The sequence below is a fragment of the Amphimedon queenslandica genome, unplaced genomic scaffold (genome assembly GCF_000090795.2).
Source record: "Amphimedon queenslandica unplaced genomic scaffold, v1.1 AMPQUscaffold_13031, whole genome shotgun sequence".
NCBI classification, from domain to species: domain Eukaryota; kingdom Metazoa; phylum Porifera; class Demospongiae; order Haplosclerida; family Niphatidae; genus Amphimedon; species Amphimedon queenslandica.
Window position 1 is genome coordinate 14,046 of NW_003546733.1, and position 25,688 is coordinate 39,733.

Below are 25,688 nucleotides of genomic sequence, written 5' to 3' on the forward strand. Positions count from 1 at the left end.
CTTACAATGCTGAAACATACCACTGAATTGTAAAAAATGCAAATCCGATATCTGCCAAAAATTTAGGAAGAGCATGGTCAACTCCATTTCTTGTTTTAAAATATACAATTGTTTTAGATACCTCCAGAGTAACATCTCCAATATCATGAATAAAAAGAACTAGCAGACCAATCAAATGGAAACTAGAAAAATAGAATTAGGATGAATTACCAACAACCGTGAACAGACAAGATGTTAAATTAAGTATACAACTGCATTGGGGTTATATTGGTCATAATGGGTGTATTTTATAAACAGTGACATTTTTGACATAACTATTATGTAATTGGAATTGTTTGATAGTTTCTACATAGAATAAGAACCAGGGTTTTTCACAAAATTTTGACATAATGCTCATGCAGCTTCTTGTCGGTGGATTGTCAAGTTGCTAAAAAAATTGAACGAAAGGCTCTGTACTACATATACAGTAGTAGTACAGGGTATTTCGACAAAAATTACAATGAAATAATTCTCAATTTTTATAATTTTTTGATACATATACAATTCCTTATGCTGTGTATCAGCTTTGAGCTAATTCCAATCAAATTTAAATTTTTTGGAATTTTAAATTTGTTTAAAAATCAGGCCAATGACCAAAGGCTTTTATATACATGTAGCCTTTGTCAAATTCGTCAAAAATGGCTACTACATTTTTATATATTTTTTCTAATACATATGCATGTCCTATGCTGTGTATCAATTTTGAGCTGATTCCAATCAAATTTGGATTTGTTATGAATTTTTAAAGTTGTTCTAAATTAATGCCATGTACTGTATGTATAGGTAGAAAGTTTAGATTAACTTCAATCTATATCTTTTCATCTGCCAAATCATGTTATTTTTGAAAAATTAATGCCAAAAACACTCATTACATAATACGTGATACATTGATGTTCATTTATATCAGGGTTTCCCTAAACAGCATGCTTCATGAGCTGCATTGTACAAATGCATGTTTTTAACACTGGCAATGTATATGGGGAGTGCAATTCTTCTAGTCTATAGCATAATTACATGTATACACCAGACCTGGGGTCAATTACAAAAGCTCAATTACAATTACACATTCAATTACACTTCTTTTGTAAAAATAGACTCAATTACAATTACAATTACACCATGATAGTGTAATTTCAATTACATTTTCAATTACAATTACAATTTGATGTACATGTATTGTAGCAACATACTTTGCAGTGTTTATACTATGTGTTTAAAAGAAGTTGTTTTGGTACTTTACAGTATCAAAAGCACCCAAAGATATACCAAAGTACATAAAGAACATTTCTTTGTGCATCTGTACATTCTGTAGTTAGGTAACTCAAATATATTTGAAACTTCAATTACATAAGCTGAAGCTCAATTACAATTACAATTATGTAATTGTAATTGTAATTAACCCTTCAATTACAATTACAATTGTAATTGACCCCAGGTCTGGTATACACAATACCATAGTCAATAAATGTGTTAGTCTGGAGATAGATAAAATATAATTAATTTTAGACTTACCGGACACCATATGAATAGAATAATAAGCCAAGTGTAAGGAAATGATGAAACATCAATGCTAAAAAGTCACGACGAATTGTCTCCAAATACACAGAAGCATATATACAATGGAAATAAAATCCCATCTGGAGCATATAGAGCCAATAAATACTATTAGGAATGGCATTACCTAAATTATAACCTACAAACAAAGACTTATTTTTTCACTAGTTTCAATATGTACCTTCCCAATGACTGTCTAGTTTGAAGAAATACATCTCATCACTAACGCAACACAAGCACAATGCCCAGACCCATGTCACTATGTATATTATGCTCTTCCAAGCACTCTCTGGAAACTTCTCCGCATCTTGCTCTATTATGTTAAAGTACTTTGGAAGTGGCTGTAAAGGAGAAAATTCATTAATTATTAATGAAAACACAAGTGTCATTCTTACTCTTAAAATGAGAGAGTTTAGAACAATGCGAAGTAGTGTTAAACCAATGGCTATACTAGTAATATGAATCAGTTCAGTCCACCCAATATAAAATGCTAAGTAATGCCATTCCCAGGTTTCCTTTAGCCAATTTCCAATGCCATCTCTAGGATACCTATAAAAGAGTTGAATGGCATAATTGGCTGCAAAACCATATAACGTATGTAATTAAAATAGCTGGGTTGTAGATCTAGAGTTTCTCTTAATGGCAAACATGCTTCTTTGATCAAACAAAAAAGATAACTTATGTGGTTTCATTAGATAACCTGATAAGAGTAGCAAGAGGCCATATACAAACATAATTATAGACATTAATTAAGTGCTAATGTGACCTTTGCTATTTATCCTAAAATGGTACTTACGGCTAGGCTATTTGACAAAAAGCCAATTAACAATAAATTCATCTTCAGGGTAAAGCTTATATTTAAAATTCACTCAAATTATATGCTAAAGGCTTCTTTCATTTATTTGTCACAGTAAGTTTTGTGTTGTGTGCGTTTAGTCTAGTTTACATTGGTTCAATTACACTGTATGTTACAACAAAGCCAAAATGTGAACATTCATAATGTGATGCTTTTTACCTGTTGAATAATTCTTGACTGAAACGAGAGATTACTGTCCAAAAACATGACACAGGGTTGGGAAAAATAGGTGAGAAATGTTTTGATTCCATCAACAACTAAAACAACACGATAATTATGACTTGGCTCACTAAAGAGAATTATAACTGAGGATTTAGGAAGTCTATCTACATTAAACTTAGAGACAATATAGCTCAACTTGAGAAACTTTACTGTAATGACATGCATAGATTTATGGGAAGCACGCACTATAAAGGCTGTATGGTGGCACACAGTCAGTCACAAGCATCGCAAATCATAGCACAAAACTATATAGCACCGCTTACCCTGTATCAACTTGCCACCAGCTTTCTACTACAATGAATCCTATTGTAGTAAGATGTAGTTCAGATGTGTAGCTCAAGTGCCAACACTAAATCTCATTATCAGATCTGCAGCACTTGGCCACGCCTCACATTAGTCTAGACACAATTACAAAAATTAATGCTGGTAAGATTGATAAAAGCAATGAAGCAATTAGTAACATCTGTAACAAGGGTTGCAAAATATTGTTTAATATGAGATCTACTTAATAATTTCTCGTTCATGTTTTTCTAAATACAATACAATATTTTTCCATGTGTCTATAGATTGCTCTACAGTGATTTCTTCTGGAAACCTGTCGCTAAAATGATGAGGTAATGTGTCTGCTAGATGATAGTTTTGCAGGTGTGGATAAATTGTATCTCTTAAACTAAAAAAGAACAGTTAATAGACTATATTGATGATTAATGTAAACTTACGACCAGCCTAGTTGAATGTTATGTGATTCAGAGAGCTGTGCAGTTGTTTCAATGAACTCATACAAGAGATTAAGGAATGGAGGAATATCTATTGATTTCAAGTACACCATCAAGTCCTTCTTTTGGTCTTCTTGAAGACATTTCAGTAAATCTTTTGAAAATGAATCAAATGGCTCCTTGAAAACATGAGATAAAATTTTACAATCATCAATAAAATTAACACTTACTTCTCCCAGTATAGTCAAATTCCTTCCAATTTGTACTGAGAGAGTCACCCACAGTGACAAAATATGAGATAATGTACAAAACTCCATCACCTGTACAAAAATGTATAAATAATTGTGCTGTTAAGCTATATTGATAATTCCATACCTTCTTGCTTACAAATCTATCTTCCATTCTTAAAACTCTCTTCACATATGTCTTCAGTTCCATATTAGCATTGTTTTTGCCGGAGGAGAGAAAACCAATTACAATCTCAACTACATCAAGACACTCTCTCATACGCTGCATACTCCCTAATTCACTTATAATATCAGTTTGCTGTTTCGTACTCAATTGCATCTAATAAAAATGAAATATTAACAACGAACAATATTAATAAGAGGAAAAGCTTGAAACAAAATGACATATAAAGTACATGTAATTAAAATATAGCAAAGAAATACTAAGTTTACATGTCATCATCATCATTTTAAAGAAAAATGTCCCTATTTTGCTGTAATCTAAAGTATAACTGTTGTATGCTGCCTGACAAACTCAGTAATAATAGCAGCAGCATACACTACATTCCCATGACTCATTACCTGTGGGTATACGTTCCTTCTAATGTTAGCAAAAGCCTCGGCAGTGTATACATCTTTCCTGTATACTACTTGTGGTATCTCAAGTTGTATGATTGGTTTTCCAAGTACAAATCTATCTAAAAGGTGTCTCTCTATTCCAGGAAGATCATAATTAATATTTTGTCCTTTTCCATGCTCCAGTGAATAACGACTGTGTGAAATGACTAGTGAGAGTATTTCCTCTTCATAGCTGAGTAAATGACATGACTGGATCTGACTGACAGGAATTTTGAGCTGTGGTGTACTAAAAAATTATAAAGACTCAAAAAGGACTAAAAATAATTGATTAGATCGCACTAATTTTTATAGAAATATTTCATTGCAGGTAACTTACATTTTCTTTTGTACAGTCTTGATATGTTCATAACACATATTGATAAAATCATTATGTAGTCCAACTAATAGATCAACTAAAGCAACAGTACAAACTCCGTCTCCTTTTAGTGTGGGTATGAGATAAGAGAGTGGAGTATCATCATCCCATGTTACTGTTTTTAGAAAATCAGAATCAACTGGAACACGAGCTATAATTATAAAAAGAGTATGGGTATCCTTACTATCCTAGATGCAATAACTAAGAAATCTTACTATGATCTTTTAGCCTTTCTTTGACAAGTGCCCAAGCTTTCCTTAAACATTTCAGTTTCTCATAAAGCTGATCTCTCTTCATTTCATAGTGAAGGTCTATGCATTTTATAAGGTAAAAATAAAAGAGTGTGTATAACTTACCTTTTTGTAGCATCGAAGTGTTCATATAAGTCCCAATTGAAATTTGAGCTACTTCTTTCTTGTCAAGTTTCCTGTGGCTTAAGTGATACATTGTCTGCTGGAGTTTGACGATTGCTGAAAGATACTGTGTAGCTCTCAGTAATGGCTCCTAGTAATTAGAAAGAATATTATCCTGAGAGGCACAAACACAAAATAGAATGTAAATAGGACATGCAGTTAAAGTAAAGTCACTTTAAAAGTTATCAAAAAAATTCATAATTTCTAATAATAAAAATTATTAAATTATTTTTTAATAATAATAATTTATTATGAATTTTATTCATATAAAAATTCATAAATCCATTGAATGCAAATAAGCATTTGAGTTCTTTACAAAATTCAAACATAATAAAATTGTGTTACCTTTTTTAGAAATTCATGTAATATAGGACATGTTTCCTTCTGTGTTGAAACAACTTGAGATAAGTGCTCTAATGTAATGCGTGAGTGATAACTCCACAAGTGAGGAGTAACAGCAGTAGGAGGTACATTCACTCTCTCATGAATAACAAAAAATAGTCGGTTAAGATCTAAAATAGTACAATTCAACATTAATACTGCTAATACAACTTATTCATACCTTCCTTCCCTTCATTTAACTGCAATACAGTTGCTTCATTCAGTTTAGTGCCTATGTTCTGAATCAATATAATTTTAGAGTATTGTTGCACATATCATGACTTACAGTTAATATAGGGTTAATGAATGTTTCAGAGAAATCTTTCTCCCATTTATCTCTGAGCTCCTTCTGGTCAAGTTTCACATTATTAGCTGTTGCACAATGATCATGTTATTGTAATTAATAATTTGTAGTACTTACATGGCTTGTTAATGGTTGAAATACTCTGAAGTATCAAGTGCATGAATAAAAAAGCATCGTCCACACTCTTTCCAATAGCTTTACTCAATAAATTAATATCATGTTGTAAATGTTGCCAGAAGAAAAGTGACAGCTCAGCTGGTCTAACTTTAGACTTAATAAGATCCAAGAGACCCTCAGTTGCATGCTATGTAAAAATATCACAATAAAATGAAAACAGTTAGTCAGGGTTCCCACAGTGTGCCAAGCAGCTAAACAGCATGATTTATGAGCTAGCAACAAACCCTACAATTTTTGGCCAAATTTTGAAGCAAATACACAACATTAAAACATTGAAAAATATAGGAAAATTTTCTGAGCTGGCAAGAAGGCAAATTTTATTACATGTGAGAAACCCTGCAGTTGGTGCACTGTACCTCATTAGTACAGGAACTCCACAGTAATGAACAATGCATCAGTGCTCTAATGACAGCACAGGATGAAGGAGTGAGTGATCTTTCAGTTAACAAGACAGTCTCCCTTTGATTTGGTAGACCAAGAGCATAACCAGTCTCAGTAATATCAGTACTACAAACAAAAATTGAATAAAATAAAAGCAGAAAAATCATTAAAATTATGTAGAACTATTTTTAACTTCATCAGCAATGATTTATCTTACGTTCTAGCAGCTTTGTTAGCCACTTCTAGTTTGTATTTTAAGCCTCCAATTTTACAATGACATACAGGACAAGTATACTCTTGTACTGGCCTGCCACACTGAAATTAATGATTGAAATAATTTAGAGTCACACTCATTAGAACTCACCTCAGATACAAAGTAAAGATGACCTTTTAGGCACTCTGAAATAAATCACAGCTTGAATATGAAATAAAATATTTAGAAATACCATAAAATTGTCCACGACCAACAGCATTTCTGACTATAGGAAGTGAGTCCTCAGGCATAGTTGGTAAATATGAATTCTATTAAAATTGTCCATAATAAATAAACACAAGAGTGGATAATTATTTATAAAAGATATTGAGAAACAGTCAACTATGTAAACTATAGCCATTTTAAAAATTTATCATTGGTACCTTGAGTTTCTCCGGAGAATTAATCATTTGAACAAATGGAGTAAGTAATTTGTTAGAACAATGTTGCACTGAGACTGCAACATGCACTATAAGATCAGTCAGCAGTCTATCCCGAGAGCTCATTCCTGATCTCAGCATCATAGGCTCCAGTATACCATAATAAGTATCTTGAATAAGATGCTGAGCAAACCATTTCAACTGCATTATTGCCATTATATACATGTACATGGTGTCAAAAAAATTACTTCTCTTTTTAGTGAGTCACATTGTCTAATAGTAGTTAATATTTGAGCTTTAGTTTCATCCTAAATGGAATATTACATTAAAGCAGGAGTAGTAGTTCCAACTCACAGTAATTCTCTTAGCATCATATGTTAACACCACACTTCCAGTAACCACTTGATAAACTCCAACCAGTAATGGAACAACATCAGCAGCAGGAACATTCTAATAAATAGTAATGTGACATGTTATAAAAAAAGGTATGAATTACCTCAACAATCGAGTTAAATTGTTTTAAATCTTCGCTATACACAGCATCAGTTAAAACAGTTTTTATATTACCATAGCTCTTATATATGACAAATGGATCATGAACTACTTGTGATGCCTCCTAACATCAATAAACAATATAATGCAATAAAAATAGATCTATACTTCTTTTGACAGTCGGAGATTTTCAGGTACAATCCACTGCATACTGGGATCAGAAGTAAGACTGCTAAGAAAACTCACACCATATTGTCGTGCTATTTGTTTCATAAGAAATACACCAGGCCCTGCCTCATTATCATTGATATTAGGATCACAGCAACACTTCTTGGTCATGTCCATAAGAAACTGTAACTGATGGTGTGTGTAAATCTTCTTGTCATTAGTAAACATAATCTCAGCTATGACAGTCATTGAATATCTCAAAATCGAGACTCCTTCAAGATAATACATGCTCATATTTTCTCCAAGTGATGAAACAGTACCAACAAGCTTAACTAGGTCCTGGCCCTTTTCAAGTAGCTGAAGGATTTTTTCAGTCTTTGCTTGTGGGGGTAAGTGATGGTGTTGCTTATAAATAGCATCCTGAAACAATAAAATTATGTAAGTGACATAGTACATGTACCTCTTAAAAGAAGTAGTAATGATATATCATTTTGTGGAAAATTCAGCAAACATGCAAAACTTATCACCATGTCATGCAGGTTTCCCACAAAGCATGCTATGTGAGCTAAACAGCATGAGCTCAATGAGCTGACAAGTGCAACAATATAGATGCACTTGGAGCAACTTAGTCCCAATTTTGAGCAGCTTAAAAAATTCATATAAAATCCAGATTTGATCAAAACCAGTTCAAAGTTGATACACAGCATAAGAACATGTATATGTACCATAAAAAATTATAAAAATGAAGAATTCTCTCCTAGTGATTTTTGACAAAATTTGACAAAAGACCCAAGGCTATTATAGCCTTTGGTCATTGGCCCAATTTTGGAGAAAATTTAAAAAATTCATAAGAAATCCAAATTTGATTGGAATTAGCTCAAAGTTGATACACAACATAAGGACATGTATATGTATTAGAAAAAATTATGAAATTAGAAAATCCTCTTTTTGCAATTTTTAAAAAAATTTGGCCAAAGACCTTAATTTGGTCATTGGCCCAATTTTGGGGAAAATTTAAAGATTCAAATTAATCGGAATCAGCTTAAAAGTGATATACACAACATAACAACATGTATATGAGCTTTTTGCAGTATCTGCTAACAAAGAGCGACTTAAGAAAATGTAGTGATAAATGATAAGAAATGTCCTTCATGCATAATACAGTATTAAACTAAGTACACATCAATGCATAGATAGGTCTGTAACTCTGTATACTTCACATAATTCTCTCAAAAGATATTGCACAAAATCAAAATGATTCCTATGTTTGTACAATGCAATTTTAAAAGGTCTATGCAAAATGGTTTTTATAAATATAAGGGGCAACTTCTGTTGGGACTTGGGCTTAATGTAGAATTTATCGTATAGCTCCAAATTTTCGTCAGTCAAAATTTTTGTCAAATTCGTCAAGTACTTTTGCTTGACGAATTTTTAACCGCACGTGGGTAGTATGTGGAATAATAACAAAAATGACGAAAATTTTATTAACAAAAACTAATTTTAACAAGAAAAGAAGATTTTGACAAAATTTTTGACTGATGAAAATTTGGAGCTATATGGTACACAATACTTTCCTATATACAGTATATATACATAGGCATAGAGTTATGCAAAATCACTATGTATGGGAGAGAAATTTAAAACTACATTAACCCTAATATTACATTAAGCTAACTTCATACCTTTTACAATTACTCATAGTTACAATATACATGTACAAGTATATTAGTAAAACATATTACACTGCATGTACCTCTAGACACTGGACGCATAATAAACACAGACCACGATCGTTTCTAATCAGCTGCTTTGCTCTTGAAAAATAATCAATTAGATGCTCTTTAACTTGATCAGTGCTATTATAAAAAGACATCCATAAACAACCAGCAAACTGTTGAATACATTGTTATACATTACTTGTATTCTAATAGTAGCTGAAGTAGAAATGATCGTATCACAGGAACGCTATCGTTTCTTTGTCTTTCAGAGTAAGTGAATTCTCTAGTCTTTTGCTGATCAGTGAACACAACATTCAACAATTCCTTAATGAGGTCAGGCTCTGGAGGATTCAGTTGACCAAAACACAAAGAGGAGACAACTTCCATGAAATAAGACTCACAGCATTCGCGAACTTTCTTCTGCATATTGGTACTAGTAAATGAATGATAAGAATAATGGAAGTGCATGAATGTACATGTACTCACGCATATTTCAGCTTCTTTTCAACGTCTTTGTCTAAGACTCTCAACACTCTTTGAACCTTCAAAATAGTTTCTCTTTTCGTAAAATCTGATGGCAAATCACTTGACTTCAAAATCTATTTGATACAAAATAACATTGAAGCACTTGAAAATACAAACAGTCATACTATATCAATCCTTTTGGCATACTGGACAAAAATATTAAATTTTTCATCATTAAGTGAACACTTTATGGCAACGTGTTCAATAAAAAGTTGAATAGCTTTCACAATCTGCCAATTTAATCTACAAAGAATAGACAGAATACAGCAACAAAATAGTTTAGTACAATAGTAATTGGTAACTGGTAAGTATATTGCATCAACTCAAAAAATTCTAAACTTTAATAAAATAATCAGTTATTTATTCAAAATTTACAAATGCAAGAGAGCAGTAACATTATAATGCTCATGTCATACCCCTACATGTACCTGATTTTATGTGTAAGGTCACTAAGTGAAGCCCGGGTTGATCCAAGAGTCAATATGGTATCAATTGAATTCTGACACAATTGGAGCTTGACCAATCTTTCAGGAATATTCTTTCTTTGATGAGGTACCAGTGGTAAGGCAAGGTTATCAGGACCTATAAATAACATCACTGTAAGCAAAGGCAAATCAAAATCGTGACAGTTATAGTCTTCTGTTAGAGAGGAATAAAGAAAAAGAAATACATGTAAGTAAAGAATCTTCATAATTATTAATCTAACCATCTTGAAGTAATAGTATTAGTATTCCAGGTATATGTGATGTAAGCTGCCCAAACCACATTATTTCTTGTTCATATTCATGATACACAACATGCACTGCCAATAGCAGGGAGAGTAGTGAATTATGAGGAGAGAAATCAGGACCAGTAACAATTGCATTCAGTGATTTTCTAAGTATCTATTGAAGTAAAATAATATCAAAATAATGACTTAGCTTTAAACAAAAATAACACAATGGTGTTAACTTTACAGAGCAAGCAAAATGTACAATAACAGTATTCAAAATTAAAATTATAAAAATGGAGAGTTCTCTCATAGCCATTTTTGATGAAATTTGGCTGAAGTCACTATACAGGGTGCTTGGCCCATTTTTTAGCAATTAAAATTCATAAAAAATCTAAATTTGGTCAGAATCAGCTCAAAATTTCTACAAAACATAAGTACATGTATATGTATCATTGACAAAATTTTGCTAAGACCAAAGACTATAGGTTGTTGGCCTGATTTTTAGCAACTTCAAAAATTCATAGAAATCTACTTTAGCCTAGAGCACAAAATGCATCAGAAAAAATTATAAAATCGAGAACTATCTTCTTTTGATTTTTGTCAATACCCTTCAGCCCAATTTTTGAGCAACTTGACAATCCACTGACAAGAAGCTACATGAGCACAATGCCAAAATCCTGTGGGAAACCCTGAGTTTGTATTTTTTGATGAGATAAATTTTATGTTTTTATTAGTTTAATTTCATTGTACGAACTTTCTATGGTACAACTTTTGATACTAATGAAGTATTAAGTAATTGCATACATTAATAATTATTCGCTTAAATTAATGACTAATGCCACATAAGTAAAATATCCCAGTTGTTCCAAATAAAAAGTACATGTACTTTAAAAGCTATGCAAATACACACATGTACGTGTACATTACATGTAATTCCTCACTTCATATTCATCAGTGGCTCTATGATGAGGCACATGATGCATACTCTTCAGTACATCTAACATATAATATTGATACAAAGTATTCCATTGTTCTTCAGGCATTATCTGCAATACACTAGCTAATGGATTATTGGACAGTACTTCTATAAGTCGAGAGTGAAGCTCTTGTCTGTGTTCACCTACAGGTACATGTATATAGTGTATGTATGTATTATAGTATGCCAAAACAAATTTAGGGTACCTGAAGAACTTTTAAAGGCTTCCCAAGTTGTTTCAATACATTCTTTTACTAACCAGAAGAATGGAAACTGACAAGAAAACTCATCATCAGAAGCTAAAGCTTGTCCTTTCTTATAGCCAGCATCAATGCCTTTCCCCATCATAAAGTTCTGATAGCTGAACTGAACTAATCCCTCATTAGAAAATATTAGGAGCCATAACTTCTTCACATATTCACTAAAAATGCATAAATTGAAATAAATGTACCACCAGTATTTAAATTATCTTCAATTTTAAACATACAAGTACATGCATATATAGGCAATATTAAATATTACTGACCTTGATTCATAAATGAGGCTCAGGTTAGAATATTGATCAATAAATGAGAGGATTGCTGTAAATATTGGTACAATAACTTCATCAAGTTTTCTTGTTAGAACATTCTGGAAGGTTCCTCCACTTTGCAACTTTTTGCCACTCATTGCTTCATTTAGTACCCACTCCTTGTTCAATAGATGTTCCTCTCCTTCTTCCAGTAACTTCTTAATATGTTTTACCAATCCGCCATAAAATGTATCATCAGCTATTAAAATAAAAAAGTTAATTACATACATGCACATGTAGAACTACTTTTTTCTCACAACTTAGGGGGATAAACAATATTAATATTTTAAAAATAACAATAGCAACACAAAACTGTGCACAGAAATAATACTTTTTATATAAAGCTCTTAATGTACATGTACCCAATGAGCATACCTATAGGGAATTTGGGATTCCGTGGGATAAGTTTTAGTAATATTTGTACCCTCAATACAAATGAGAACTGTCTTTTTGCTCCTGATTCTGCCAAAATTGCTACTGCTGCTTGTATATTATTGTATAGTCTGGAACACTGACTGTGGTCTTTGTTGTTAGTATCTGGAGACATTGTACATGAATGAATTTGCTCCCTTAAATCATCATCCATCTAACAAAATATAATACAATGTACATGTACATGTATAGCAGTACAAACTAACTTCATCTCTTTCATTGTCTACAGGCAATTCCTCTAAATCATATTCCTCAAAACCAGGATCAACATCATACAGCACAGTGTTGACGTCTGACATATCTTGATCACCTTCATCTTCAAAGCGTGATTCCTGATTACCGTCTTCTTCCACTATCATATCCTCTTCTTTATCCGTATCCAATCCATTAGCCTCAGTGGTTGATCCTTCAATAGAAGGTCCCTGATTCTCATGTTCATTGGTTTCCATAGCTTCATGACGACTGGTAAACACTCCACTATAGAATAGAGCACTGATAGGGACACTATGAGCATCATTCAGTGTTAGAGCTGATTCCGATGGAGCCCTAATATCATCAACGTGAGCTGATATCCAAGAACCTCCTTGAAACCCAACAAATGAACTGTTAGTATTAGTCTGACGTGGAAGGTTTATAATAAAGAGAACATGAGTGTGGCCACTGCTGGTTCTTAATCGCTTCTTTTCTCTCTCATCATCAATACGATACCTGGCACAAGCTAATAAGTCACTGTACAAGTGACCAGAATCACACTGAATAATCAACAGGGAGTCTTCTTGATTAGAGAAGGAAGGGCTGCAGAAAAATAGTGTTAAAAATTATAATACTATATACGTGTACGTTAATGTACATATATTTGTCATACGTGTACATGTAGCTTTTATTTCAAAAACTACCATAGCACAAAAATATAGCAGGTTCATGCTACGAGATAAATGGGCATTATATTTATGGTCATTGTTGTTTAGTTACATGCAACTACAATAATCAATTACTAACTTGATTTTGTGACTGAAGTCCATTTCCGTATCAAACTCTTGAAGTAAAAAGATGTTTGAATGATCAATTTGAAGACAATTTGAGAGTTCATCAGCTTCTACACTAGAGAGTAGATGACTATGAGTAGTGACCTAATAAAAATATATATTAAATAGACATAACACCCAATACTGTACCTGTATCAATACACCAAAAGAGGTATTGCTTTGAAGATGATGATGAATAAACTCCACAAGAGAACTATGGTGTTGCTCAAAGTAATAAATCCGATTCAGTTTCTCTCTCTTCTCATTCAAAGGAGTGTACTTGAGTCTAATGAGAGCATCAGGAGGAGACATCATTAAGAGAAGCTTTTTGCTGCGTGCAAGCACAGCCTTTTTCCATACATGACTATCATGATCATCATTAGGCCAACCCCATTCTTCTGTTAGCTGTTCAGTAGCTTGAAATACAACTGAGGCTGGAGTGTCATTCTGATAGCCTACGAAGGCATCTTGTTTAGAGAACCTACAATATGTTTAATGAAAGGTTATGATTCATTATTTAGTACATTACTTTGATTCTATGCTAATATCACTGAATTCTTCTATCCATTTGCACAGGTTAGCAAGGACATCTTTCTGCCAGTCTAATAAAACAGTCTCAGATAATACAAAGTGCTTCTCAAGTCTATTGATAAGTGGAGTAGGAAACTTTTTATAAACTGTAGCCTTCTCTGCAATTAGGATAAGCCTATAAAAAACAAAATATCTTCAATGAAATAAACTTGTATAACTTACTTAAAGTTCTTATGAACACGACACTTGACTCTATGTGTTTGTAGTCCCAGATCAACATATCTTTGGCCTCCAAGGTGAATATAATACTGGTTCAGTAGATCATACAAGCTCTCATACAGGTTCTCAAGGTTAAGGAGGATGACAGTACGACCAGTTTCCATACATATTTTAATCTGATTAATGTTACGACACACTTGAGTGTACTCTCTGTCTTTAGGGAATGAGCTCCCAAACAGTACAAAAGGCTCCATCCTCTGATTAACATCACTAGTTTTTTCTTGTGTCTTGCTAGTATCTTGTCTCTGAACATGTCTTAGTCCAACTTCTTCATTAAGATAATGTCTAATGACATGCAACGCTGCATAATTCTCAGTCAAAAATAACAGGTAACGATTCTCCCTATAAAATTAAAAAAATATTTTTAGCCACCTCAAATTTGATTTAACAATCACATAAATAAAATTTATTGTAGGAAAAAAATGAATGCTGAAAAATCAAACAAAAAATGATTCTAACTACTGTACAGCAGGCAATTTTGGAGGGGACTAAATTTGGTAAATTTGACAGCCATTCGCCAAAATTAAAATCTGCCATTTTGAACCATTATATGCATGCTCAATGGCACGTGGTCACAAATTCACCAAATTAAAAATCAGCCAATCACCAAAGTTTAGCGATTCACCAAATTTAAGAACCTCTAAAATTTCCCGCTATACGGTAATACTCAAGTAATCTTAATCAAAATTTAATCATCATCCCATGCACTGTTTCTGGCATGCAGCCACAATGATGGCTATAAACTCACTTCCTCTTACCCATGCCAAGATGTTTCTTTAGTTTGCAAACTTTTCCTGATCAATCCCAAAGGAGAGCAGTCAGGTGACAGTAGATCACGTAGCAACTAAAGATACAGTTTAACATAATAATGTAATTGAATATAATGCACTATACTTTATCTGTCACAAGACTGAGGTCAGGTTCATGTTCAAGGTTCTTGAGATGAGATTTAAATATTGAATAAGTGTCAATGTCTTCAAGATCAAGTCCACCAAAATTACGCTTTATGGCATGCTGCAACTGAGGACCAGTCAACTGCATCCCACTCTTCTTGCACATCCAGTACAGCATTTTAATTAAACTATAACAAGTTATCAATATTAATGACATGTAAGATGGGAACTTTATAGCAAATTTAAAAGTACTACTACATGTAATTCACTACAATAATCTGTGACACACAACGTACTTAATATTGTTAATTTACCAAAAGAAAGACTAAAATTACAGAAATAGACGTGCATGTAGTAGGGCTGAAACGAATAGTATTTTTCACTATTCGAATAATTGGCATGCTAAACAAACGAATATTTGAATAATTGAACTATTTTTGCTGAATGATTAGAAACTGCCTTTTTGGTGTTAAACTTTTCAAAATGATGCCAAACAGGGCTTCTTAGAGATTGATAACCACTTTCCCTTGCCACAGCATCAGTATTTAGCAAGTTGGTAAGTAAACAGACAAAGAAATAGACTAAGAAAGCAGCCTGTGCAGGTGACGCGCGGTGGGTGTGGTCGTTAACTATTGCAATAACCATTAATATTTTATTAGGCGAATAGTTCGAATAGCAAAAAAACTATTCAAATATTGCTTTAACAAACAAATATTTGAATATCTCACTATTTGTTTCAGCCCTAGCATGTAGTGACGGAAGTATATGACGTATATGTACATTGCACAGGGTTCCCCATAAAGCAGTCAAGTGAGCTAAATGGCATGCTTCATGAGTTGACCATAGTGCGTGGCTTCAGAGAAACTTCAAAAATTGTAGAAAATCCAATTTTCATTGGAATCAGCTCAAAATTTATACACAATTATATACAAATGTGAATATGTATCAATAAGTCTCCCTAACAATTTTAATGAAATATGGCTAATGTCCCTGTACAGGGTTTTTGGTTAAATTTTGGAGCAACTTCAAAAATTTGTAAAAATTCAATTCTAATCAAAAATAGCTCAAAATTTCTGCATAACATACAATATAAGAACATTTGTATGTTACAGAAATTGTAACAAAAATGAAAAATTTTTTCCTTGCCATTTTTGATAAAATTTTGACCAAATTTCAATCTGGCCAAAAACACTACAGAGTTTTTGGCCAGATTTTTGACCAGGTGCTAAGTAAGCTAAACAGTATGCCCACTAGATCAAAATCCTGTGGGAAACCCTGACATTGCATGAATAGCATAGATACTCAATACCTGTAGAAATCTCTAAGTCCAAAGAATGGTCTCTGGCATCGTTTTTGCTCTTCACAGATTTCCTTATAAGCAGATGCTAAAGGCTTGAAACAAACTTTCAATTTGTCTTTCACAGGATCATCTTTATCATTAGAACATATTCCTCTAAATAAAATGAATAATCAATACCAGGTTGTGCTTTAAAAATATCTACTGTGTAGTGTGTACAAGTATATTAATTTATACATAAAAATGATACTACCTTGCAGACATAATCAGCTCTTCTATATCAGGGTCTCCTCTAGTTACCATAACTCCTCTGTTCATCTTAGCAGGATCCAATGCCCAGTTTGATATACCAATAAATGCAACACGTTGCTCACGATCTACAAACTATTCACCAGTAAACAATGTATCAAGTGTTAGGAATAAAGCAGGTTTACCTGTTCAGAGTCATCAGCTCCCTCTGTTCCATCCTCCAGTAGTGGATGAAGAGCCTTTAATGGAAGATTAGGAGAATCCTCAGCTAATCCAACCTCATCCAATACAACAACTGATACATAGTTAGTCACATCTTGCTTCTTCTGGAAACTCTTGGCAGTATTGAATACTTCAATGACACTCTCTGGAGTTGATAACTGACTGCATTGATAGGAGAACATGTGAACCTATAGATAGCAATAGATAGAAAGAAGAGGGGAAGTAAAAAGCAATTGTTAATTAAATAAAAATAATTCATGTTCATAGCATGCAAGCACACATGTACATGTACATGTAACTGTGCTGACTTCTTTAAATTCCCTCATGAGATCACTTTCTGAAGATCGTCCAAGCATTGAATCAGCAACAATGGATTTGGCTAGTGATTTAGAACTGCCTGGTTTACCAACAAGAAACAAAGGTATCCTTAATTCAATACATATTGCCATCATAAACACATTCTCCCTCAGTGCAGCATTTCTTGCAATATTAGGACCAAGTTTCATGTTATCAAGAAGGACATCCTGACACCTATACATGCATAAAATATTACAAATATTATGATGCAAAATTGATGATAATAAATCAAATACAAAAAGTTATAACTACATAAATAGCATGTACTACATTTACTTTATAATACAACTTACCATCTGATCTCATTAAGAAATTGCACTGTCCCATTAACTGCTAGTGGAGGTACAAACTGTTTCACTACATGACGTTCATATCGATCTCTTTTATAAAGTCTGGCATGATAGCACACACTAACTGACAATATTAGTGAACGAGTTATTTCATTAACAGGAACCTCCCCCTATAAAAAGACATCAAAACAAGCATATTGCATAATTATATTTCATGGATTCGATTTCTGTAAAATTTAAAAAAAGTTTAGGCCACAAGGTTTCTTATTCTACAGTATTACCTACATGTACTTGTACATGTGTGTACACTACATTTAGTCTCTTGGTTTGCTTACTTCTTTATTTGCTTTTTGACAAACTCTCCTGTGAAACTGATCCTTCGAACAAAAGTAATCAAACACAATCATTGCCCTCTCAACATCCCTCAAGCTAACAAAGCCACACTCATCCTAAAAACAAAACATTTAAATTAAATTGAAGTTCATTAAAAGCAATTTAACTCATTACATTCATTTTCCTCATGTATGCCTGAGACCATGCCAATACATTAGCTACAGATTGGATGACATTAGCTTCATTCATCACTCCTGGTATCCTCTGGCATCTGTCCTTCACTATTTGTGCAGTATACTCTTTCTCAGTGTCATTACTTAGTTGTCCAAAGTCATATACCAGTGGCCTCATGCTTGGAGGTAAGTCCAATACTCTATAAACTAACTCTCGTAATGGAATCTTACCTAAATAGAGATTAAAATATTATATTATTAGCAAAGTGCACCAAAAGTGAGTTCAATAACTTCAGACAAAATAAAAGTATCAAAATGAAATAATTTTACCAAGTTTTTGTTGCGTGACTTCTACAAAGAATCCTAGACCAGCTGATTTAAGTTTATTTATCATCTCATCAGAGTGCCTATAGTATAATTATTATAACGTAAAATGTTCAGCAAAATGTTCAGCATTAAAACTAAGAATAAATGGCAGCAAGAATGACCAACAGCTATCATACCAAATATTCATAAACAACATGTATTTAAACACAAATTATAGTAATAACACTAACCTTTTATAAGGATTACAAGCAGCAATAAACTTTACATCTCCTTTAATTTGTCTCCCATTAATACGACGATCACACATCACTTCCTTAATCAATCCAATGGCATCACTTGTATTAGCTTCATCAAAGAACAATACAGTATTGATGCCATAAAGGGCTCTATTCTGAACTGCAATACTCTCAGCTTCTTTGACCTTCCTTACAACATCACTCTCAGTGGTACCACCATGAATCTATTAATAAACAAGAAAGAATGTATCATACTGTCATGACTAATGCATGCACATACACACATATAGACATCAATATCAAGCATCTATAAAACTGGTGATCATACTTTCATAATGAGCATGTTGTTCACATGCTGTCCGCCTTGTTTACAGCCTTGGGCAGCAAGGTCACACATAAACCGAATTAGCCTTGTCTTACCACAACCAGTCTCTCCCATTAGAATGACTGGTATATTACACCTGCATGTACAGAGAAAAGAGAGAGACTTGTAACATATGTGTACATATGGTAGCTTGAAGTCAAATGTGCCTTTAGCTAATACAAAAAAACAAATATTGCACATAGCTAAAATCAAATGCAGGATTGAAAAATTTTAGAAAAATCTTGATCACTCGACAAGGCCACAGATCACTCACATGAAAATGGTCAACTTTATCTTTAGCAAACAGACATTAATAAACTTTACAGTACGACTGACAAGATTCGACAATTGACAGATTTTATACATGTACAATAACTTCAATTACCTCAATCTCATATGTATTGCCATTATTTTGATGACATTATCAACTGTCAGTACATAAGTAGGGTCTGGATCACAGCTCCATTCAAGACCCATTACCATTCCAATCTTTGCTATCATGACATCTTTACCCCAGGACTGATAGTTCTCTGATAGGTTAACCATATTAGCTCTAAGGCCAGTGTGCAACTGTGGTGTCATAACTCCTGCCTCTATAACAGTATTCTTCAAAGGATCGTAGATATCACCATTATGAGAGACATTAAAACCAACAAATGTGATGCTCATACCATCTTCATTGAAGAACAAGTAAGGATGATAACTATTTAATATATACAAAATAATGACTTTGTTTTAATATTGCCTACCATTGTTCCCACTGTTTCCTCACATCAATCTGATAGTCTTTCAGTTGCCATTTATCATCTCTCGTTTCCTCATTCTCAGCAACAACTTCTCCTGTCAGAGATGAAGTGGCAAAATCCTAAAAAGTAAAATAACATTTACAACTATTAAAATAAATTGATAATAAGCATAATGAATGCATAACAACAAAGTAACTTAAAAATAAGTCTTACCTTAGACATTCTGATCATAAACTTCACCACAAAAGTCTTAAGTCCTGACATCACATCTCTTACAAAATCTTCGTTAGTGAAGATTGATTTCTCACATGATTGCAACTGAGTATTAAGAAAATCAATAAAATGCTTCAACTCAGACCAAGAAGGATTTTTCACACCACAGTACCTATATGTAAGTAAGATTTACATTAAATACATTACAAATGTACAATACGTAATACATCAACTGAAATTATCAAACATGCACTTACTTCAGAAACACTTTTAGACAGTCAAGATGATTCCCTTCAACTGTTGGTACGTAAGAAAAATTATCCAATACTACAGAATTCATGTGTCTCGTTAAGTACTGATATACACGCTGGAATGGTTCACTACAAAATTCTTTCTTGTCCATCATTTTAACATTGATTACTAAATGGTAAATAATGTATAAAGCTAAAGGGAGTATACATATAAATTTAATCATACTCTTTAGTCCTCTTTCCAAAATGTGCCAAATAATTCTTGGAGATATACATTCAATGGAAGGAAGAATGTCAAACAGTGCTAGGGTTGACTTAACAGTATCATTCTACACAAAAGAGAATACTTAAGTGAAATATTGTATATATATAGCATACAATACCTTAAACACTGTTGCTTCAATAGCATAAAGATGAGATGGATGACATCTCCAAATTCTACCTTGACTGTCAGAAAGAGCTTGAAGAATCAATAATGAAAAAAGGACAGAATCAACTTGACTTAAAACCTAACAGAAGATATACATGTACATGTGTACATGTATGTACAACATCAGATAATATTCAAAAATACACATACGTTAGGAGCTACATCAAGATGAAAGAGAATAGCCTGATTGCTGTCATGCTGTTCAAATGGTTGCTTCAGTGATTGTACTACACTATCAAAGGTGACCTTAGGGCCATGAACTGGTATCACAACATCACTAATATTATTTGAAGGTTTCTTTGCAGACAGCTCCTCCTTCATTCGCTGTATGTACAAGGACTTTCCCATTCCAGCTCTAGAAGACGTCACTACTCTTACATATGAACTATAAAATACAAAAATATATTTTTAATCCTTTATTTAAATGTAATCAAGTACATGTATCACAAACATGTACATTGTACATGTACATGCATATCTATTGCAGTACTTACCTCTTGGGGTCAACAGCAGAGGCTAATAATATATCATCAGAACAACTCTTAGGCCATTTAGTGAAGTGGTTCATTAGGTACTGAGAAAATTTATCTTTAGAAAGAACTTTGGAACAAGTTCGATTATACATTTGAAGTTTTGCAATAATATGAGACTTCTCCTGATCTTCATTGCTACAAACAATTACTAACTTGTAACCTAAAATACATAATAGTACATTAAATGTATGAACATGTACATGAACCATTCAGCAAACTAGTAAAAAATGTCACTTAAAGTTACTATATAAAGGCTGTGATAGTTTGTATTAAAAGTAACAGTAATCATAGTCTTGCCTATGGTGGTCGGGACAACCACCTCAAAAAATGAACCAACCAGTTCATCACTTAGACCAACCATCCAATTAATACTAATAACCATGTATACTAGATTTCAGTGAAGCTTTTTTAAATGTAAAGACACAATAAATACATACATATCAAAGATTTACCAGTTCTTCCCTGAGAGTACTGTGTCAGTGATCTAAGAGCAGTATCACACACTTGATAAGACAGTAACTGTGCATGAACTAAACAAAATATCCTCAAGTGGTTTGGATCTTCCACAGCTCTCCTCCACAACAAAGTTACTTCTTCAGCTGTTGTGTTTTCAGTACAAATAAGAACCTCTTCGTATGTTGGTAAAGGAAGCTCCTCATTCTTCATGTAAAGCATAAGAACGGTCTTTAAAACTTCATCTAATAAGAAAATAAAACTTTTACTTGAGAAATTGAGTGTACATACACTGTATACACAAGTGCAGTAGATGCAGCACAAACCTGGAGGAACTATGAGTAAATTAGGTTCTCCTTGCTTTAAAGTTTCACCAAAATTTCTTTCAGAAACAATTGGAGCTGTGCGTAAAACAGTACTAAAATGGCAAAGTTATCAAATTTGACACATACCTATGCATTTGGTGCTTAAATGATTCAGTAACTGTGCTAACTCCTTCAGCGAGAGGTAAGGCTTAGTTGTTGAAACATTTGATTCAATTTGAAGTTCAGTCACACTATGATATAAAAAATAAATACACAGCCACATAACAAGATAAAATTTAATGCATGCAGAGATGTTTGGATAAAAAATGTGTGTTCATTATGTTATACACATGGTATCAAGAATAGGCACTTCCTTACCCAGTATGACCATCTAATGCTCCAGTATATCTTTCATCAAAATACCAGTAGTCATCCTCCACTTCACCTCTTTGATTTGTCTCTTCCAACTGGTCAATGAATTCCATTGCTTCTTGTGTGCTGCTAGGATTCTGATCCAATGCAGTGTATGACTGCTCCAGTGAGTAACCAGCTAATAATAACTGCTGCACAATGGGATGGTTTTCATTAACAGCAACCCTTCCTTCTATTGGTCTACCATCACTATCACCTACATGTACTTCTTGATTGTCCCATTCTTCTTCTAATGGCCAGTAGCTTTCTTTATTCTCTCCTTCATCAATGAAATCAAACTCATCTTGATGCTGACTGCACCATTTCTCTACCTCTTCCTCGATCTCTGGCTCTGCTGATCGCTCAAAAGCAAGCAAAATGAGTTTATTATGAAATCCATATGACATTATCAAATTATCAAGAATCATCCTCTGCTTGATAGTCAAATCATTCTCTCCTAATTTAGGCTGAGGAGCAGATATAGGGCTCTGCCTGATGGTGGCAATTGGTGTCACTCCATTGTCTTCTTCTATGCTGGATATTTCTTCCATGTGTTGTGGCACAAGATTGCTAGCAGGGATCATCTCCTTATCTTCATCCTGACCATCAGTGTCTCTAATATGAGATATCACTTGTTCCTGCGTTATGTCTCTTGACAGACACTGTAATAAGCTTAACACATCAGGTCTGAGGTCACTGTTATAGTCAGGATTAACGTAAAGAGAGAGTTCTTTTCTTAGGAGTAGAAGCTGTTGTGTTGTGTAATAGTTTAAGCTATAAAAGTGTTCACGAGCCTTGCCTACTTTCTTCTTCCATTCATCAAGATCATTGATCATTCCTTTAAGGACGTTCATTAGTTTGTCAACAAGGTCTGTCTCATTACATGGAAGCTTTAAGACCCATCTCAAGTATTTGCTGTGTCCATACTGTTGTAACTGAATTAATACCTCAGCTATATGACAAACACTGTTAAATACCTACACACATAAATACAAATAAAATGTGTGTAATAGGCAGAGTTTAGCTTACATGTATATGTACATGTACATGTACTTATCAACAGCATCATTGATATACATGTACATGTATATTAGTACAAATTACAATATTAACTGTTATTGCTCAAGTTTTAAATGCCATATTGCTCAAAAAATTACAAAAAAGAACGACTAACTTTGAGAAAATGATCCACATCATTTTTTTCCTCAGATTTCCTTCCTGTTATCAGTACAAGTTTACTCTCCAAATCCCTCAGTTCATCCATAGTGTACTTGTATCTTGCTAGTGACTTGTGCTCTTGCTTTAGATCCATCTTGATCACTTCTGATGCTTTAGAGTAAGTCGCTTCAGATGATGAACCAACAGTATAATAACCATATCTCTTTATATTGTACATTTGACCAAATGATGACTTCTCAACAGAGCCTTGTGTTTCCTTCACTGACTTGTACCACTCAATCTGTTTGCTGCATTCAATCTACATGTATAACAATTAATAACATCTACATGTACATACACGGTAAACAGGAAGTATGTTGTGCTTAATAAAACCATTCCCTAGCTATAATATTTTACTCAGTAGTTGCAAATTTTGGTATTAAAAAGATTGTTAATACTTTATTATTTCAGAATTCTTGCTGATTCTTACTTAAAATTATTGGTAAGCTACTTTTTGCATAAATTACTTATTTAAAATTACTTACAAGCTTTTCAGGCAGAGAAGGATCATGTGACAAAGAGTCCCACAATGACTTACAGCGTCCCACCAGTTCCATACAACCAGTCGTTAATGGCAACCGATATATAAGCTTTGCAAATCCACTGCCAACTGTACGAAGATTAGAGAGTTTATCACGAGTTAGATCATCCTCTCCACCAGCAGCAGTAGCAAGAGCAATAGTAACAAAATGTTGCAGATCATGCACATCTACACATCAAAAATGAAGTTATGAGTTGAGTGGGCATAAGTAACAGACAGTGCTTAAATAGATGTGTGGCCTATCTCATTGGACAATGGACACTTGTAGTTTATCTGTATATACACTAGGCCTATTAGCAAGTTTAAATCAGGCACAATGCATTTTGGACACATTCATAATAAAGCTTTATCATAGAGCTACTGTTGGCCTACTGGAAGCCATTGAGAGCTACTTTCAATAAGAATTAAAACTATCAAAAGCAGATCATTAGTAACAGATCATATACAATGAACAGTCTACATGTATAGACCATGACAACCAGTACATAACCATATTACATTTACATGTACATGTACATGTAACAAAGGAATCATTAACTTGCCAGTGGTTTCTACTTTGATCCATTGCACTAGCTTTTGACACTCAGTGAATGCCCTCAAACACTCCAACTTCCTTAGATCAGAACTGATGCCATGCAAGAACTCTCCGGTCTTAGCTAAATTATCATCAATGTACTGAAGAGTTTGACCATGTATTGATGCTTTGAACTACATACATATATACATGTAAAAGAAAATGAGAAAGGGATTAACTTCATAATTGGCTTACATTATCAGCTAATTCTTCCACAACTTTAAAGTCCCCTTTTAAAGAAAGGACTGTCCTTAACTTAAGAAATATCTTAGCAGCAGCAGCTTGCTTAAGAAGTGAAAAGTATTCCAATATTCTTTGAATGCAATTTTCAATCCAAGATGAGTTACTGGTCAGTCCCTTACATTTACTGATTCCTTCTTCCAATGCCTTAAACTCTGTTTCTAATCTATTCCTGTTAGCTGAATGATCAGTAAGGAGTTGATCAACTAAAACTAGTGGTATAGATCTATCCTTCAGGCTATCAAGATACTGAGAGGTTTTATCAAATACAACCTTCCAAATATTATCAGTAACATCCTGAAATTTTAGTGCTCCTTTTTCTTTAAGTTCAGCTACTCGAGACTGCCAGAACTTTCCAAATGTTTTGGTCGGATGACTTTTCACTAAAAGTGTAAAGTGTGGCAGGATATGAAAGAGTGAAGCAGCACATTGAAAGTGATTATAAACTATTGTATTGCCTTCCAAATGACAAAGTGAGGATATTGGTGACATTGATACATCCATAGTCAAGTCTTTATCAAGAATCGATAGATCTACAAAAATACACATATACATGACTACATGTACAGGCAAACATACAATGTACATGTATAAACACGTACATGTACATGCATTGTGAATGCTTGGCAATGCAAAATTGAAACAAAAGAAAAAATATTACACTAGCAAAATTAAATAAAAACTATTAAACAGCACCATACACATG

At 33.4% G+C, this 25,688-nt stretch overlaps 2 protein-coding genes across 2 annotated transcripts in view; both read right to left on the minus strand.

The window, feature by feature from the left end:
* Window position 1: 1 nt before the first annotated feature.
* Window positions 2–3,063, minus strand: LOC109585638 (ceramide synthase 1-like). Its single transcript, XM_020001776.1, has 6 exons — window positions 2,935–3,063; window positions 2,609–2,706; window positions 1,989–2,142; window positions 1,775–1,934; window positions 1,552–1,732; window positions 2–182 (listed from the first exon to the last, which is right to left on the minus strand). The coding sequence occupies exons 2-6, from the start codon at window positions 2,698–2,700 to the stop codon at window positions 2–4; spliced, it is 768 nt and encodes a 255-aa protein (XP_019857335.1). The 5' UTR covers window positions 2,701–2,706; window positions 2,935–3,063.
* A 16-nt stretch (window positions 3,064–3,079) lies between these two features.
* The window catches only part of LOC100638311 (E3 ubiquitin-protein ligase rnf213-alpha-like), a 31,343-nt gene continuing 8,734 nt past the window's right edge, over window positions 3,080–25,688 (minus strand). The window contains exons 17-80 of the mRNA XM_020001777.1: window positions 24,938–25,515; window positions 24,711–24,876; window positions 24,113–24,336; window positions 23,584–23,886; window positions 22,377–23,386; window positions 22,146–22,249; window positions 22,020–22,094; window positions 21,693–21,938; window positions 21,202–21,400; window positions 20,858–21,092; window positions 20,661–20,786; window positions 20,504–20,606; window positions 20,284–20,446; window positions 20,027–20,198; window positions 19,817–19,932; window positions 19,453–19,770; window positions 19,032–19,164; window positions 18,698–18,927; window positions 18,471–18,547; window positions 18,142–18,371; window positions 17,970–18,083; window positions 17,638–17,804; window positions 17,296–17,518; window positions 16,951–17,175; window positions 16,770–16,900; window positions 16,529–16,672; window positions 15,221–15,407; window positions 15,085–15,170; window positions 14,270–14,668; window positions 14,046–14,222; window positions 13,667–13,997; window positions 13,491–13,621; window positions 12,698–13,286; window positions 12,435–12,645; window positions 12,015–12,258; window positions 11,695–11,909; window positions 11,454–11,632; window positions 10,507–10,684; window positions 10,229–10,439; window positions 9,926–10,043; window positions 9,762–9,874; window positions 9,475–9,708; window positions 9,311–9,413; window positions 7,558–7,977; window positions 7,394–7,513; window positions 7,252–7,347; window positions 7,146–7,205; window positions 6,901–7,098; window positions 6,711–6,786; window positions 6,629–6,663; window positions 6,482–6,579; window positions 6,240–6,390; window positions 5,824–6,010; window positions 5,689–5,774; window positions 5,584–5,641; window positions 5,367–5,533; window positions 4,965–5,112; window positions 4,824–4,919; window positions 4,570–4,759; window positions 4,197–4,479; window positions 3,763–3,954; window positions 3,618–3,707; window positions 3,391–3,566; window positions 3,080–3,341 (exon numbers count right to left, since the gene is read on the minus strand). Coding sequence (XP_019857336.1) covers window positions 3,173–3,341; window positions 3,391–3,566; window positions 3,618–3,707; window positions 3,763–3,954; window positions 4,197–4,479; window positions 4,570–4,759; window positions 4,824–4,919; window positions 4,965–5,112; window positions 5,367–5,533; window positions 5,584–5,641; window positions 5,689–5,774; window positions 5,824–6,010; window positions 6,240–6,390; window positions 6,482–6,579; window positions 6,629–6,663; window positions 6,711–6,786; window positions 6,901–7,098; window positions 7,146–7,205; window positions 7,252–7,347; window positions 7,394–7,513; window positions 7,558–7,977; window positions 9,311–9,413; window positions 9,475–9,708; window positions 9,762–9,874; window positions 9,926–10,043; window positions 10,229–10,439; window positions 10,507–10,684; window positions 11,454–11,632; window positions 11,695–11,909; window positions 12,015–12,258; window positions 12,435–12,645; window positions 12,698–13,286; window positions 13,491–13,621; window positions 13,667–13,997; window positions 14,046–14,222; window positions 14,270–14,668; window positions 15,085–15,170; window positions 15,221–15,407; window positions 16,529–16,672; window positions 16,770–16,900; window positions 16,951–17,175; window positions 17,296–17,518; window positions 17,638–17,804; window positions 17,970–18,083; window positions 18,142–18,371; window positions 18,471–18,547; window positions 18,698–18,927; window positions 19,032–19,164; window positions 19,453–19,770; window positions 19,817–19,932; window positions 20,027–20,198; window positions 20,284–20,446; window positions 20,504–20,606; window positions 20,661–20,786; window positions 20,858–21,092; window positions 21,202–21,400; window positions 21,693–21,938; window positions 22,020–22,094; window positions 22,146–22,249; window positions 22,377–23,386; window positions 23,584–23,886; window positions 24,113–24,336; window positions 24,711–24,876; window positions 24,938–25,515 — 12,614 coding nt within the window. The 3' untranslated portion in view covers window positions 3,080–3,172. The remainder of the gene's footprint in view (window positions 3,342–3,390; window positions 3,567–3,617; window positions 3,708–3,762; window positions 3,955–4,196; window positions 4,480–4,569; window positions 4,760–4,823; window positions 4,920–4,964; window positions 5,113–5,366; window positions 5,534–5,583; window positions 5,642–5,688; window positions 5,775–5,823; window positions 6,011–6,239; window positions 6,391–6,481; window positions 6,580–6,628; window positions 6,664–6,710; window positions 6,787–6,900; window positions 7,099–7,145; window positions 7,206–7,251; window positions 7,348–7,393; window positions 7,514–7,557; window positions 7,978–9,310; window positions 9,414–9,474; window positions 9,709–9,761; window positions 9,875–9,925; window positions 10,044–10,228; window positions 10,440–10,506; window positions 10,685–11,453; window positions 11,633–11,694; window positions 11,910–12,014; window positions 12,259–12,434; window positions 12,646–12,697; window positions 13,287–13,490; window positions 13,622–13,666; window positions 13,998–14,045; window positions 14,223–14,269; window positions 14,669–15,084; window positions 15,171–15,220; window positions 15,408–16,528; window positions 16,673–16,769; window positions 16,901–16,950; window positions 17,176–17,295; window positions 17,519–17,637; window positions 17,805–17,969; window positions 18,084–18,141; window positions 18,372–18,470; window positions 18,548–18,697; window positions 18,928–19,031; window positions 19,165–19,452; window positions 19,771–19,816; window positions 19,933–20,026; window positions 20,199–20,283; window positions 20,447–20,503; window positions 20,607–20,660; window positions 20,787–20,857; window positions 21,093–21,201; window positions 21,401–21,692; window positions 21,939–22,019; window positions 22,095–22,145; window positions 22,250–22,376; window positions 23,387–23,583; window positions 23,887–24,112; window positions 24,337–24,710; window positions 24,877–24,937; window positions 25,516–25,688) is intronic.

Coding starts and splice junctions, on each gene's coding strand:
- LOC109585638 (XM_020001776.1), bottom strand. CDS start 2,700: ATGGAATCAAAACATTTCTCACCTATTTTTCCCAACCCTGTGTCATGT. Junction 1,733..1,774: donor ACTAGACAGTCATTGGGAAG/GTACATATTGAA, acceptor CTTTGTTTGTAG/GTTATAATTTAGGTAATGCC. Junction 183..1,551: donor TTCTATTCATATGGTGTCCG/GTAAGTCTAAAA, acceptor CTATTTTTCTAG/TTTCCATTTGATTGGTCTGC.